This window comes from Eubalaena glacialis, chromosome 11 (assembly GCF_028564815.1).
Source record: "Eubalaena glacialis isolate mEubGla1 chromosome 11, mEubGla1.1.hap2.+ XY, whole genome shotgun sequence".
NCBI lineage: Eukaryota > Metazoa > Chordata > Mammalia > Artiodactyla > Balaenidae > Eubalaena > Eubalaena glacialis.
The window spans coordinates 4,181,131-4,196,230 of record NC_083726.1 but is presented as its reverse complement, the minus strand read 5'-3'; the positions used below and the strand labels follow the sequence as shown (position 1 = coordinate 4,196,230).

General features: G+C 38.7%; 1 protein-coding gene across 1 annotated transcript in view; it reads left to right on the top strand.

Moving 5' to 3' along the window:
• The window catches only part of ATXN10 (ataxin 10), a 156,200-nt gene that overhangs the window by 56,251 nt on the left and 84,849 nt on the right, over positions 1 to 15,100 (top strand). Inside the window, exons 8-9 of the mRNA XM_061204219.1 lie at positions 7,313 to 7,421; positions 9,197 to 9,366. Of these exons, the coding sequence (XP_061060202.1) occupies positions 7,313 to 7,421; positions 9,197 to 9,366 (279 nt within the window). The remainder of the gene's footprint in view (positions 1 to 7,312; positions 7,422 to 9,196; positions 9,367 to 15,100) is intronic.

The following is a 15,100-nucleotide window of genomic DNA, read 5'->3' as shown; positions in this document are numbered from 1 at the left end:
GCATGCATACATACACACATACACAAACATATATATATATATTAAAAATGAAATCATTCTGGGCTTCCCTGGTGGCGCAGTGGTTAAGAATCCGCCTGCCAATGCAGGGGTCACAGGTTCGATCCCTGGTCCGGGAAGATCCCACATGCCGCGGAGCAACTGAGTCCGTGTGCCCCAACTACTGAGCCCATGCACCTAGAGCCCGTGCTCCTCAACAAGAGAAGCCACCGCAATGAGAAGCCCGCGCACCACAACAAAGGGTAGCCCCCTCTCGCCGCACCGAGAGAAAGCCCACGCGCAGCAGCGAAGACCCAGTGCAGCCAAAAATAAATAAATAAAATAAATTAAAAAATGAAATCATTCTGTACCACCTATTTGTAAGTTCCCGTTTTTTCTTCTCCTGAATGTAAGTTAGTTGCATGAGGGCAAAAGTTTTGACTGTTATGTTCATAGAACTATGTACATAGTAGGCACTTTAGTGGATATTTGCTGAGTGCACAAACAAGCAATACATAGTGAATGTCTTTTTAAAATGCCGGTGTAGCATTCTCTGTAAAGAATTTACCATAATTATTTGTCTGTAATTGGACACTGGAGTTCTTATTTCTGTTTATTATAATTAGTGCTGTAGTCTGTGTCTTTGTAGTTATGTCTTCATACATTTTAAAATTCTCCTCGAGCCTGCCCTAGATCATTTAGGTCTTTTCTTTACTAAGGAGATGGACACTAGCTTACAGTAATTCTGTTTCCCTCCTCTTTACTTCAAGAATTCTCTTTATTTTTTTTATTATTTTTTTTTTTAAACATCATTATTGAAGTATAATTGCTTTACAATGGTGTGCTAGCTTCTGCTTTACAACAAAGTGAATCAGTTACACATATACATATGTTGCCATATCTCTTCCCTCTTGCATCTCCCTCCCTCCCACCCTCCCTATCCCACCCCTCTAGGTGGTCACAAAGCACCGAGCTGATCTCCCTGTGCTATGCGGCTGCTTCCCACTAGTTATCTGTTTTACATTTGGTAGTGTATATATGTCCATGACACTCTCTCACCCTGTCACATCTCACCCCTCCCCCTCCCCATATCCTCAAGTCCATTCTCTAGTAGGTCTGTGTCTTTATTCCCATCTTGCCACTAGGTTCTTCATGACCTCTTTTTTTTTTTTTCCCCTTAGATTCCATATATATGTGTTAGCATACTGTATTTGTTTTTCTCTTTCTGACTTACTTCACTCTGTATGACAGACTCTAACTCCATCCACCTCATTACAAACACCTCCATTTCATTTCTTTTTATGGCTGAGTAATATTCCATTGTATATATGTGCCACATCTTCTTTATCCATTCATCCGATGATGGACACCTAGGTTGCTTCCATGTCCTGGCTATTGTAAACAGAGCTGCAATGAATATTTTGGTACATGACTCTTTCTGAATTATGGTTTTCTCAGGGTATATGCCCAGTAGTGGGATTGCTGGGTCATATGGTAGTTCTATTTTTAGTTTTTTAAGGAACCTCCATACTGTTCTCCATAGTGGCTGTATCAATTTACATTCCCACCAACAGTGCAAGAGTGTTCCCTTTTCTCCACACCCTCTCCAGCATTTATTGTTTCTAGATTTTTTGATGATGGCCATTCTGACCGGTGTGAGATGATACCTCATTGTAGTTTTGATTTGCATTTCTCTAATGATTAATGATGTTGAGCATTCTTTCATGTGTCTGTTGGCAATCTGTATCTCTTCTTTGGAGAAATGTCTATTTAGGTCTTCTGCCCATTTTTGGATTGGGTTGTTCGTTTTTTTGTTATTGAGCTGCATGAGCTGCTTGTAAATCTTGGAGATTAATCCTTTGTCCGTTGCTTCATTTGCAAATATTTTCTCCCATTCTGAGGGTTGTCTTTTGGTCTTGTTTATGGTTTCCTTTGCTGTGCAAAAGCTTTTAAGTTTCATTAGGTCCCATTTGTTTATTTGTGTTTTTATTTCCATTTCTCTAGGACCTGGGTCAAAAAGGATCTTGCTGTGACTTATGTCATACAGTGTTCTGCCTATGTTTTCCTCTAAGAGTTTGATAGTGTCTGGCCTTACACTTAGGTCTTTAATCCATTTTGAGTTTATTTTTGTGTATGGTGTTAGGGAGTGTTCTAATTTCATACTTTTACATGTACCTGTCCAATTTTCCCAGCACCACTTATTGAAGAGGCTGTCTTTTCTCCACTGTATATGCTTGCCTCCTTTATCAAAGATAAGGTGACCATATGTGCGTGGGCTTATCTCTGGGCTTTCTATCCTGTTCCATTGATCTATATTTCTGTTTTTGTGCCAGTACCAAACTGTTTTGATTACTGTAGCTTTGTAATATAGTCTGAAGTCAGGGAGCCTGATTCCTCCAGCTCCATTTTTCGTTCTCAAGATTGCTTTGGCTATTCGGGGTCTTTTGTGTTTCCATACAAATTGTGAAATTTTTTGTTCTAGTTCTGTGAAAAATGCCAGTGGTAGTTTGATAGGGATTGCATTGAATCTGTAGATTGCTTTGGGTAGCAGAGTCATTTTCACAATGTTGATTCTTCCAATCCAAGAACATGGTATATCTCTCCATCTATTTGTATCATCTTTAATTTCTTTCATCAGTGTCCTATAATTTTCTGCATACAGGTCTTTTGTCTCCTTAGGTAGGTTTATTCCTAGGTATTTTATTCTTTTTGTTGCAATGGTAAACGGGAGTGTTTTCTTAATTTCACTTTCAGATTTTTCATCATTAGTATACAGGAATGCAAGAGATTTCTGTGCATTAATTTTGTATCCTGCTACTTTACCAAATTCATTGATTAGCTCTAGTAGTTTTCTGGTAGCATCTTTTGGATTCTCTATGTATAGTATCATGTCATCTGCAAATCTCTTTATTTTTGTCTGCTCCTTCCTTCCCTTCTGTCTTAAAGTTAGCATTGTTCTTTCTCTGGAATACTACTCAGCAGGAAAAAGAAATGCACTTCTGGTGTAACAACAGAGATGAGTCTCAAACACAGAGTGGAAAGAGACTAGAGAATACACTGCATGCGTCCATCTCTGTGAAATTCTACAGCGGGCAAAACTTATCGATTGTAACAAAGCAGATCAGCTGTCACGCGGGCTGGAAGTGGAGGGGTGGAATTGATTGTCGAGGGACATGAAGGAACGTTTTGGGTAATAGAAGTGTTATACGTAGCTGTGTACAGTGACACAACCCTACTCTTCAGATGGATGTATTTTATTGCATATGAATTATACCTCAAGTGTCGATTTCAGCGCGTTCGAAAACATCACAGAGGTTATTTCCATGCTGATAGGAATGGTGAGTAGAGAGGTAATCACTTGGGCGCAGAGGCGGGAATAAGTGAGCAGGCTGCCCTTTGACAGGCCCGTCCACTTGCTGTCTCCAGATGGGAAGGTAGGGAAGGTGGACCCTGACCCACAGCGTTTCCTGGAGGGCTGTGTGTGACACTGCGGACCTGTTAACTCCCACAGTAAATGTAGGCCGTGATTATGCTTGTTCTGCCATGTAAGGGTATTTCCTTCTTTGTGAAAATACTTTCTTCAAGGTTGCTTTGCTGTTGATTTTCTGTGCTGGATCAGAGAGGCCATGTCAGATCTCGCGGTAAGGTCAGTATTTTAATTCTCCTTTCTGTGGTAGCAGAAAGCTTTACTTGTAGGCTGCTTCCCTTTCTGGAGATAGAGTTGCTTCTGTTTCCAGCAGGAGGAGCAGCGAGCTGTGCTTCAAGGAAGTTTCAAAAAGGAATTTTCCAGGAGACAGAAAATGAAGTACACTTAGTACTTGTTAAATCACAGCTTTGAACTTTTCCAAGGCACTTATATTCAAAGTATAGATGATTTCAATATTTTACTAAGAAGTTACCTGATGTAACTTTTTATGTTTAGGAAAAGTTATATTTTTCACACTTTTTTCTTTAAAGGTGGGAGGAATTATTATGTATTAATAGATAGAAAATTGTAGATAGATTTTTTTTTGAAAAGCCCAAATAGTTCACTTTTTGAAAATTCATTGATCTATATACTCATGACTTGTACTTGTTAATGTATATATGGTATCCTTTAAGGTTGAAGTTTAGAAAAAAGCCATAGTAGTATTTAAGAAGGACCTGTACCTCAATATTAAATATACCATAAACCTCGTAGTGTATCGGAGCTGGCCTCTACCAACCTCTGAGAGTCAGTTATTAATTAATATGCAGAAATTTGTGAGCTTGGTAGTTTGAAGTCAGCCACGGTAGAAGTGTTTATACCATTCACTGCTGAATCCACTGCCAGTTTACCAGCAAACCACTGCATTTACCCATTTGTGATATTTTTAGGACAAGACGTCCAATAAAGTTCTCATGATGCTATGACCTAAAAATCAGAATGAAAATAGATGTTTTTAATAGCATCAGTTTTTAAATTTATTTAATTGTTTGGCTTTAAATTTCTGAGGTTTTATTCATGTGTTCCTTTATAGAAATAGTCTTAGGTTCTCATATTAACATACCTGTTTCTGTCCGTTGGTAAATTTTGGCGTACTACTTGTTTCCAGTTTTTGGTGTGTTTTTGTCAGTTGTAGTATGCTTATTTTTTAAGATTGAAGAACCAGTTTAGCTTTATCTTGAGTCTCAGTCTTGTCACTTGCTGTAGTGAAACTTGCCTTTCTTATGAAATATTTTCTTTGTTGTAAGAAAAAATAATTCAAGCCAAATGCTGTGAAACAGAAGGTTAAGAACTCCTCTTTTTCACCCATCCCCCCCATCTATTTTCTACAGATATATCAACGTATACTTTTTTCCTTCCGAAAGTTTTTTGTATATACACACCTATACATTTTGTTGCTTTTTTGAGACACAATATACTATATATTCTATCCTGGAACTTCCTTTTCATCCCCATTCTTGTTTCATCAACAGTCCCACCCATTCTTATGCCAGTTGCCCTCGATTCAAAGAGGGCTCCCACATAGTTCATCAGTTAATAGTTTACATGTGTCTCTAAAAGATAAGGAGTCTTCATACATAAGTAAAATACAGTTAGCACATCTGAAAACTTAATAAAATTTTAATATCAAATGAACAGTATTCAAATGTTCCCCATTGTCTAATATTCTTTTTCAAGTTTATTTCTTTGAATCAGGATATAAGGGCATACATTGCAATTGGCTGCTGTATCTTAAATCTTCTTTGACTAGGTTCCCCTTTCCTCTTCCTCCTCCTCTCTTTTTTTTCCACCTTTGCTCATTTTCTGTTGAACTGGATTGTTTCACCTGTACAGTTTCCTACAGTTTCCTTTTTGATGAGGATGTCTCCATGGTGGGGTTTAACATACCCCCTCTTTTCCTTGCATTTCCTGTGAAGGATAATTCCTTCCAGAGGCTTATTCAGATTTGGGTTAGGTCTTTTTTTTTTTTTTTTTTTCTCTTTCTAGTATATTTCATTGTTGGTGATAAGTACTTTCATCAAGAGTTATATAATGTCTGGTTGTCTCTCTTTGTAATGTTAGCAGTTGTTAATGACTATTGCCTAGATCCATTAATTCTTTGCAGGTTGTGAAATGGTGGCATTTGGACTCTATCATTCATTTTTCATTTTTTAGCTGGAATATTTTATAAAGAGAAACTTCTAATAAACTATTAGGTTATGCAAGGTTCATTTTGATTAAGAAAAACAGAATAAATGGTTGATCCCCCCCCCCCTTTGATTACCAGTCTTCAAAGTATTGAGCTGGTTTTATGGCATCATACAAAGTTGATGAGTGAGTTGTTTAGTTTTACTTTAATCGTTATTATGAAGTCATGGCTTGTAAACCACTGGATTTGTTTTCAGTCCATTTTAGCAGTAATTCTTCCTAATGGTTTCACGTGCCATTGCTGGCCGGGGGAGCCTCTTCAAGTTGCTTCTGATTCCTTCTGACATGATCCGAGGAGACTCTGATAGCTGCCTTGCTCTCTGGTATGACAAGGTGTCCAGGGTCATCTCGTACGTGCTCTGCCCCAGACCTATAGCCAATCAGCCATTTCTTGAAGGAGAAGTGGTATCCGAAGATGACCGTCTGGGCAACTACTCATTTAATAAAAGAGGATGCAGACGCTGTGCTAAATAAGTTAATGGATTTGCTCCAGTCTTCTAAACAGACTTCTAATCTAGATATTTTCTCCTAACTTTTAAACTAGCAAGCAAAAGCTATTAAACAAAATTAAAGACACAAAAAAATGTGTGTTTCTTGCTATTTGAGATTTCAGAATACTATATTAAAATATTATCTCCTGGGGACTTACCTGGCGGTCCAGTGGTTAAGACTTTGCGTTCCAGTGCAGGAGGTGTGGGTTCGATCCCTGGTCGGGGAGCTAAGATCCCACCTGCGTCGTGGCCAAAAAACCAAAACATAGAGCATGTTGTAACAAATTCAATAAAGACTTTATAAGTGGTCCACATCAAAGAAATCTTTTAAAAAAAAATACTGTCTCCTAATTGGAGAATAATAAATACACATTTCGAATTTTAAAAAGGAAATAACTTGTTTTTCTTTTGAAGAACATTATGTGAGATAATAAACGGTTAAATTTATATTATTTACCACATTTTGTCAAATAATGTGCACTGTAAAAATGAAGTAAAAAAATCTGTGCAAAAATTACATTTTAAAATTATATTTAGACTACCTAATGCCATGCAGTTGGTAGCTGGTAGTTTCTTGATCATGTACTCTATTTGATAATAAGTTACTTAGTAGTTATGTGAACTAACATTTTCAAGTATCTTTTCTAAGCTACGAAGATATTGCATATAGGTTTATATTCACCCAGAAATAATCCAAGTTATTGCAGCTGAAGTTCTTTCAGCCACAGCATTTTACAGGATTCCTGTGGACAAGAAATTAATGTATTTCATGGGATATTTGTATCTTTAAAGTAGAACTTGCTTGCTGGGAACGCTTTAAAAAGAAAGTATTTGCATAAATGTTATGTACATAGCTAGTAATTTTGAACATTTATTCCACTGTTGGAAGGTATTTTTGCTTGAATAAGAACTTTTCTGACTCTTTGCTCCAAGAAGACACATAATGACACATAATCTTGCATTCTTGATAGCAGATGTCTGCTGTTGGTGAAAATGATTATTCCTGTACATGTTTAATACTTTTTTGTTCTTGATGGTTCTGGTTCTCTGTTTAGATGTTACAAGCACTGTCTCTTGAATATTTTTTGTAATATTTCATTCTCCTACAGTTACTTAATAATAGTCAAATCATTTAGCTTGCCTTAAAAGTCATATTTTCTTTTCCTTTTAGGAGGCACTGGCTACAATTAGGCTTCTTGATGTCCTTTGTGAAATGACTGCTAATACTGACCTGCTCGGCTATCTACAGGTTTTTCCTGGCTTGCTGGAAAGAGTGATTGGTGAGTGAAATATCACACGTATTATTTTATTTATTTATTTATTTATTTATATATGTTTTATTTATTTATTTATTTGACTGCGCCGGGTCTTTAGTTGCAGCATGCGGGATCTTTGGTTGCAGCGTGTGGGATCTTTGGTTGCAGCATGAGGGATCTTTAATTGTGGCATGCATGCGGGATCTAGTTCCCTGACCAGGGATTGAACCTGGGCCCCCTGCATTGGGAGCGTGGAGTCTTAACCGCTGGACCACCATGGAAGTCCCCATATTATTTTTAACTAAAAAATCTTTGACTTGTCATACTGTAGTATAAGTTCAAACACAGATCCTTAATTTTCAGTGTATTAGTATATTTTTGAGATTTTTTGGAATATTTTTTCTTGAAAGGAATCACAGTGTTTTGGTAACAGCTCAGGCTTTTGCCACTTACCTGCTGTTTGTGATGCCTAATCAGTTGATGAGGATATTAATCCTGTTACACAGGGTGCCCATAGTGGGTGTTCCATCAGTAGCGGTTGTGATAGTGATGATGGAGGGGGCAGTTATGACAGTGATGGGGGGGCTTATGACAGTGATGGGGTTTCGACGATGTTGGCGATTTTCATGCTCCTATAGTTTTACCAGGTTTGTTAGTAAATTTTTCCAGTTACACTTATGGAACATGAAGAATATTGCTTTACGCGTAGTACTGATAATTATGTATTCTGTTCTTATAAGAAAACTGTTTTAAACAAGAAGCCATTGCTTGAAATATTCCCATCTTTGCTAAAAAGCTGTTTGCAAAATAATTCATCTACAACCTGTTCCTTGTGCTTAGCCATGCTTATGGTTGCTCTTCAGTGTTTGCTATTTTTTTCTTTAAAAAAAAGATTATACTTATTCTGGAGACCCATATGCTAAGAAAGATGAATTGGTGTCTAGATGGGTAGATGAGTTAGCAGTGAGCTTTAGGAGATATTTAGAATCGCATATCAATGTTTTATTTTGAATGCGGTGCTTCCAGTGATAATTAAAATAAGACATCACAAACCTGAGAAACTGAATCATCGTGGGAAAAGCACGTGTTTGGATCCAGGGCAAACATGGGTTGTCAGCCCAACTCTGCCCAATTACTAACTTCTCTGAGCCCGATTTCTTCATTATAAAATTGGGAAAGTGACCTGCCTTTAGTAACTTTATTGAGAGTGTTAAATGAGATAATGTGAAAACTTTTAATAAAGCTTCTGGAAGATTGTCTACTTTCATAGGCTGCCTACAAGCATTTCATAGAGTATAACAATGTTAAGTTATTTCTTCTGAGGGTAGCCAAAATAGATTAATGGGGAACACATGCTGCCTTCTGTTTATCTGGACAATGAGAAAAAAAATCAACATGCTTCTTGGTTTTTGTCATATGGCTCATTACAGATAGGTGTTGCAGGTTAGACTTAGCTGACTGTAGTTGTCGCATGCGTTCCTTCATAAAGAAGTTGGAATTGGAAACCTTTTACTAGGAAAGATGGTAGAAAATTTTTAGCTAACTTTTCTTTGTGGATAAATAGAAAGTCCAGGTGGGGGTAATCATTTTGGCTTATCTGCAAAACTAGAGCCATGAAAAATTCTAAAGCAAAAGCAGAAGAGCCTTCTAATTGTTACTTTAAAGAAAGCTTTCAGTACTCTTACCTGTATTTTATTTTAATCCATTAAAATAAATTAGATTTATTTATGGGAATCTAGTACAAAACGTAAAAATAAAAATTTTTCTATGGAAAATGAAGTTTATTGTTTTTGTCATAGAACTTTTACAAGTGATTCATGTAGCTGGCAGTGACACCAAAAACATCTTCAGCACCTGTGCTTGCATAAAAGCAGAAGGTGACATCTCAAATATGGCTGAGGGCTTCAAGTCTCATCTCATTCGTCTGATTGGAAATCTGTGTTACAAGAATAAAGATAACCAAGACAAGGTACGGTTCTTTCTTAGTATGTTTCATACATATATGGCTTTATTTAGAATATAATATTTAGGATTCAGAATCTGTTCACTTTTGGGGAATGAAGCTTGAGGTGCTAAGAAAGTAGCTTGAGGTATATCTATATGCATATATTACCACAGATAAACATAATGTGTCATATTTGTTTGTATTAGGGTTTGTATTTTTGTAATTCTGCGTTGTGTTTGTCCATAGTGTGTTTGAGCCAGTCTCCTTTCTTTTAAATAGTCAATGCTGTCCTAAGTCTGTACATTTAAACACACTGTTTGTTTATATAGAGAACAGTGAATGAAAAATAGAACTTAGAAATTTTCAAACACATGGTAGATGTTTAATAAACAGTAGTTTTTATTGACTGTTATCTTAAAAAACAAACAAACCGATGGACCTAGAGTCTGTCATACAGAGTGAAGTAAGTCAGAAAGAGAAAAACAAATACCGTATGCTAACACATATATATGGAATCTAGAAAAATGGTACTGATGAACCTAGTGGTAGGGCAGGAATAAAGATGCAGACGTTGAGAACGGACTTGAGGACATGGAGGGGGGGAAGGGGAGGCTGGGACGTAGTGAGAGTAGCATTGACATATATACACTACCAAATGTAAAATAGATAGCTAGTGGGAAACTGCTGCATAGCACAGGGAGATCAACTCGGTGCTTTGTGACGACCTAGAGCGGTGGGATAGGGAGGGTGGGAGGGAGGCTCAAGAGGGAGGGGATATGGGGATATGTGTATACATAGGGCTGATTCACTTTGTTGTACAGCAGAAACTAACAGAACATTGTAAAGCAATTATACTCCAATAAAGATATATTAAAAAACAAACAAAAAAACAAACCTTAACATCTGTGCCCTACATTTATGGATGATAGCATCCTAAGCATTTCTTCCGATATGTTGAAATGGACATGATGTTTAAGTATTAAATCTCTGAAAACTCAATAGACTGCCATTAGAAACCTCTTTTGTGCTGAATAGCTTAGGGGTAATTGTATAGACAATGTGAGAGGGTGATTAAAAAGAGATGGCAGGAGAATTGGACCATATGCTTCATATTGAACAAGTCTTCCTGTATTTTTCCGGAGTTTTACTTTGGGTGGCATTTGTTTTGCTTCATCAGATATTGAATACATGTGTGGCAGGTTATATTTTTTCCAAGATGGCTGCAGAAGTACCTCACCATTCTGCATGTATTCCTGCAATGTGACTTTGCCACTCCCCCATCAGGGGTTAGATTTATTTCTCCATCCTCTTGAATCTAGATGACTAAGGCCCTGTGACTGCTTTGAATAATAAAATATGGTGGGAGTGATCCTGTACCACTTCTGGTGTAGCCCTTGACTGGTCTGGCAGATTCTGTATCTGGCTTCTTAGAAGCCAGTCACCATGTAAGAAGTGCAATTCCCTGAGATTACCAAGTCCACATGGGGAAGTCCTGGAGGATGAGATGCAGTGAGGAGAGAGAAAGGGACTAGTCAAGGAACACCAAGGAACCAGGCATGTAAGTGAGAAACCATCTTGGAACTTTTTAGGTAGTTGCTCAGTTCCTTCGTTCCAAGCTCAGTTCCTCCGTTGCCCAGCTGATGCCACATGAATCAGGGACAGCCTGCCTGGCAAAGCCCTTTCTGAATTCATGACCCACAACACTGTGAGAAAAAGTAAAAAATTGGGGGAAAAAAATTTTTTTGTAGGTTCTGCTTCTGTTAATGGCCCTGTAAGCTAACGTTGGACTGATCCTCTTGCAAATAATAATTATAAACTCTGGACAAAAGACAGCTATGTGAAGACACTCAAATTTGACACAAACAGATAGATTTTGGAATCGAAATGACAGTTGGAAGAACGGCACAGCAGAGAATGTGCCATGCAGGGCAGTTAAAACTCTGATAGAAAATCTACAGTACTTTTAGCTTAAAGAATCAAAGGACAGTTTGGAGCAATCACAGCCTTTAGAAGGTGAAAGGGGGAATCCCGGAAAGGAGGAAGTTAAGCCCCACATTCTGTGTACCAGCCACCTAAATCCCTGCTGATGCCTGAATCAGAGATGCATGGGGCAGGCTCCAAGCAGCTAAGCTAAGGATAAGATAATTATACTGAGATTTGAGCTGCCACCCTGGAGTTTACGGTTTAAGTCCAACCAAGGTAATTACCTGCTAAAACAAAAATATCAATATTCTTTAGAGGAATATAATAGAATCTAGACTTTTCCGCAGCATAGCATTCACAATGTCTAAGATAACTTACAATCCAAACTTACTTGAAACACAGAAAAATATGACCCGTTATCCAGACAAAAAAGATAACGGAGATAGACTGTGTGGTGACACACATGTTGGGTTTATCAGACAAGGATTTTAAAGCAGTTGTAACTATGCTCAAGGATGTAAAAAAAACATGCTTTGAATGAATGAATAGATAGCTTATCTCAGCAGAGAAATGGAAACTATAAAAAAGAACCAAGTGGAAGTTCTAGAACTGAAAAATGCAGTATCCAAATAAAATATAAAAATTTTACTGAATGAGCTTAACAACTTGAGATGACAAAGAGTCAGTGTTCTTGGAGATAGATCAGTAGAAACCATCCAGTCTAAAGAACAGAAGAAATCATCCAGTCTAAAGAACAGAGGAGAGAAAAGGTTGAAAGTGGAATGGTCATCTTAAGATGCTAAGTTCTGGGGGAGTATGTTTTGCAGCATTTGATAACTGGAATGATTCCTACAGGACATGGCACAGAACTGAGCACCGGATGATTTGCTCGTTTATTGCGTGTGTTTACCGGTTTGACGGCTCCTCAGCTTCAGGCAGGTGTGAGTGGAGGACTACTGATCCACCCTTGGAAAATTACTGGACTGATTTTTGTAAGAGAAAGTTGATAGAGGATAAAACACTTTACCTTTTTTTAATGACCAAGACTGCCTTTCTTCAGGAGCACAAAAGAGGTGGTTTTCTTGTGTTTACCTATTCTTTTGTTGCTAATTTGGATTGGCTTCTTAAAGGAACAAAATGTAGTAACCCTTAAAAGGCTTATGAAATAACTCACTGAAGTCAGGATCAGATTGCGCCGTAAGTAAATACGGAGTGTGCCCGAGTGCTGCTCTGGAGAGGTCGCGGGGCTCACAGGAAGGCTATAGTGTGTCCTTCACGTGTGCAGTTGCTAATAGCGCTGCTGACTTCTGAGCAAACACTCTTGAAGGTATGAAGGAGTTCATTCTTTGAGTGTAAGAATGCCTCTGTTTCTCCTTTTTTTTTACCTATGCCAACAAAAAGCTTAACCTGAAAGCATTACTTGTGGGGTTTTTTTTTCTCTTTCCAAAGAATCTACCACAGCATAACAGTCTTGCAGCCAAATCCTGATTCCGTCTGAGCGTTAGAGACATTAGCCTTGCTCATTGATGCCTCAAAGGATGGAGTTCACTAGACGACTTTAGTTATAATTTTGGAGAGATGGATGGTTATGTAGCAGGTCTTTATCACCATGCCATTAATTTTCATTGTATTGTCTGGATGGATTGTCCCACTTCTCTGCAAATTGGGGCCTAAAGGGATGTTTGGCTCTTTCTCTACTCTAAGACTAAAAGTATGAGTTAGGGGGATCTTGTATCATTGAGCTTAATTTAGTTCATCCCTCACCCAGAGGGAAAAAGGGACTCACGATTTGTTTAGTGTCTACTATGTCCAGTGTTGTGCTTAGTGAACTACGTGTATTATCCACTTTAATCTTTGCATCAGCCCTGCAAATCCGGTTCTGCCGACCACACTGTAGGGAGAGGCCATCAGTTAGTGATTTGCAGAGTCCAGAGTAGAGTTGAGATTTGTCTGTGAGCTCCTGGGCCTGTGCTCTCTCCCCTGTACCATGGAGCTTCTCATTTGGGAGCTCTCCAAGGGTTTGGAGAAGGGGTTTAAAATGGACTTCCTGAATGACTTGAGACCGAAGATGCTGGAGGCTGGTGAACCCCGCTCTCCCAGGCCAGCCAGCCCCCTTGGGCCTGCTCTTGGTCCAAGTCTGCCACCCGTTTGCTGCTCACATCCCTGTCTCTGATTCATCCATGCATCAAATGTGGATGGTCCCAGCCTTGGACCCTTAGATGAATAAGACAGACAGGTGTGTCCTCCTGTGCATCTTCCCCTCTAGGAGCACCGAGGGGCCATCCTTGCCTCGTTGAACTGGAATCCCAGAGTTACTGACACACACTTCCTGGAATCTTTGTGTACTACCTGACTGCTCTGAGGTTTGATCAGAAGCCATTTAAGCCCAGCCTGGTCTCTGTGCTTGTCTGTGTAACTTTGTTCATTGCATTGAGTGCGTGCCCACCTGCTGGATGGCTCCCCCTATAGTTAGTTATGTGGCCCTTTCCCTGTTACAAAGTTCTTTTCATCTGCATTAGTTCTTTGGAGCCTTTTGACACCTCTGTGGAAAAGGCTGAAAAGATATTATCATCATTTTCTAAATGAAGAAACCAAGGCTCAGAGAGACTAAGTGTGATTTAATTCAGCTAGCATTTATTGACTGGAAACTGCTATGTGCCGCGTGCTCTGGAGAAGACAGACTCACCTCAGTAGGGAGATCCGCACGGGCACTAGCAGCTCTAACCAAAGTCCCTGTGGGGAGGGCTGTCGGAGAGGAGCAGATGAGTGACGTGGTCCTCCGGTCTGGCTGTGCCAGTGCCTGGAGTAGCCCTGTCTCAGCCAGGACGGGAGCTGGCCTGCACCACAGTAGCAGGAAGGGCAATAATCTTCCTTTCCATTTGTGTCCTTGGGCAGTGTTTAAGAGGATCAAGTTGCCTGGTTTCAGATTGAAAATCTGCTCAGAAATTTGTCTTACCCAGTCTTCCATGAATCTTGAACTCTTAGGTCTGTGCACATGATGGATTGTAGTATTTCCTGAATTGTAAAGGAATTTCTAGACTTCCCTTTACCAAGTCATGGTAGGGAGATGTGCTTAACTCCTTAGCGACTTCTTACCTTGTGTTGTGTGCTCGACTTACGTGGTATTTTCTTGCTTCATCTGTAGTGGTTAGCTTACTTTTAAAACCTTTGTGGACCTGAAATGGAGATTTTATTTTGGTTTCTAGTGTGGGAAGCACATGGGTATTAATGCTGTAAGCATGAAGAAAGCATTCTCCAGCTTCTTCTTTGTTAGAATAAGGAGTGTATAGTTTACTTTTTCTCTTCCCCATTCTTCTTTTCTTTGCTATTGTCATGAATTCTTTAACTGAATGCTTTATTAGAAGAAAAACCAAACATGGTTTTTGTTTTTCCATATCCATTATCAAAAATGGATGAGCAGGTGATCTAGTTTCTCTACCTTCTGTTTCCCCCAAAGAAATCATATTGACTAAGGTGGGCCATCCACTGTTTTGGCTACTGAATCCATTCTGCCAAAGGTTTTGTGGAAATGCTGTTCAGTTTCTTCTCTTCCTCCTCCTCCTCCTGATAGAAAAGATTGCTAGCATTCACACATGTTTGATCCCATGTGTTCAAACATATGCACGCATAAAGCTTTCATTAAAGGCATAACTTCATTTTAAAAATAAGCCTGTCCTATATGGAAAAGTTCAAAGTGTAAAGACAATAAACTGTTTGGCCACCCCAATTTGGAATAATCTATTTTGAAGGTAGGTTTCACTTTTATATATACATATATATGAAATCTTTGTGTTACATTTTTCATTAAAATGTTTCACCCATTGTGTGATTCGCA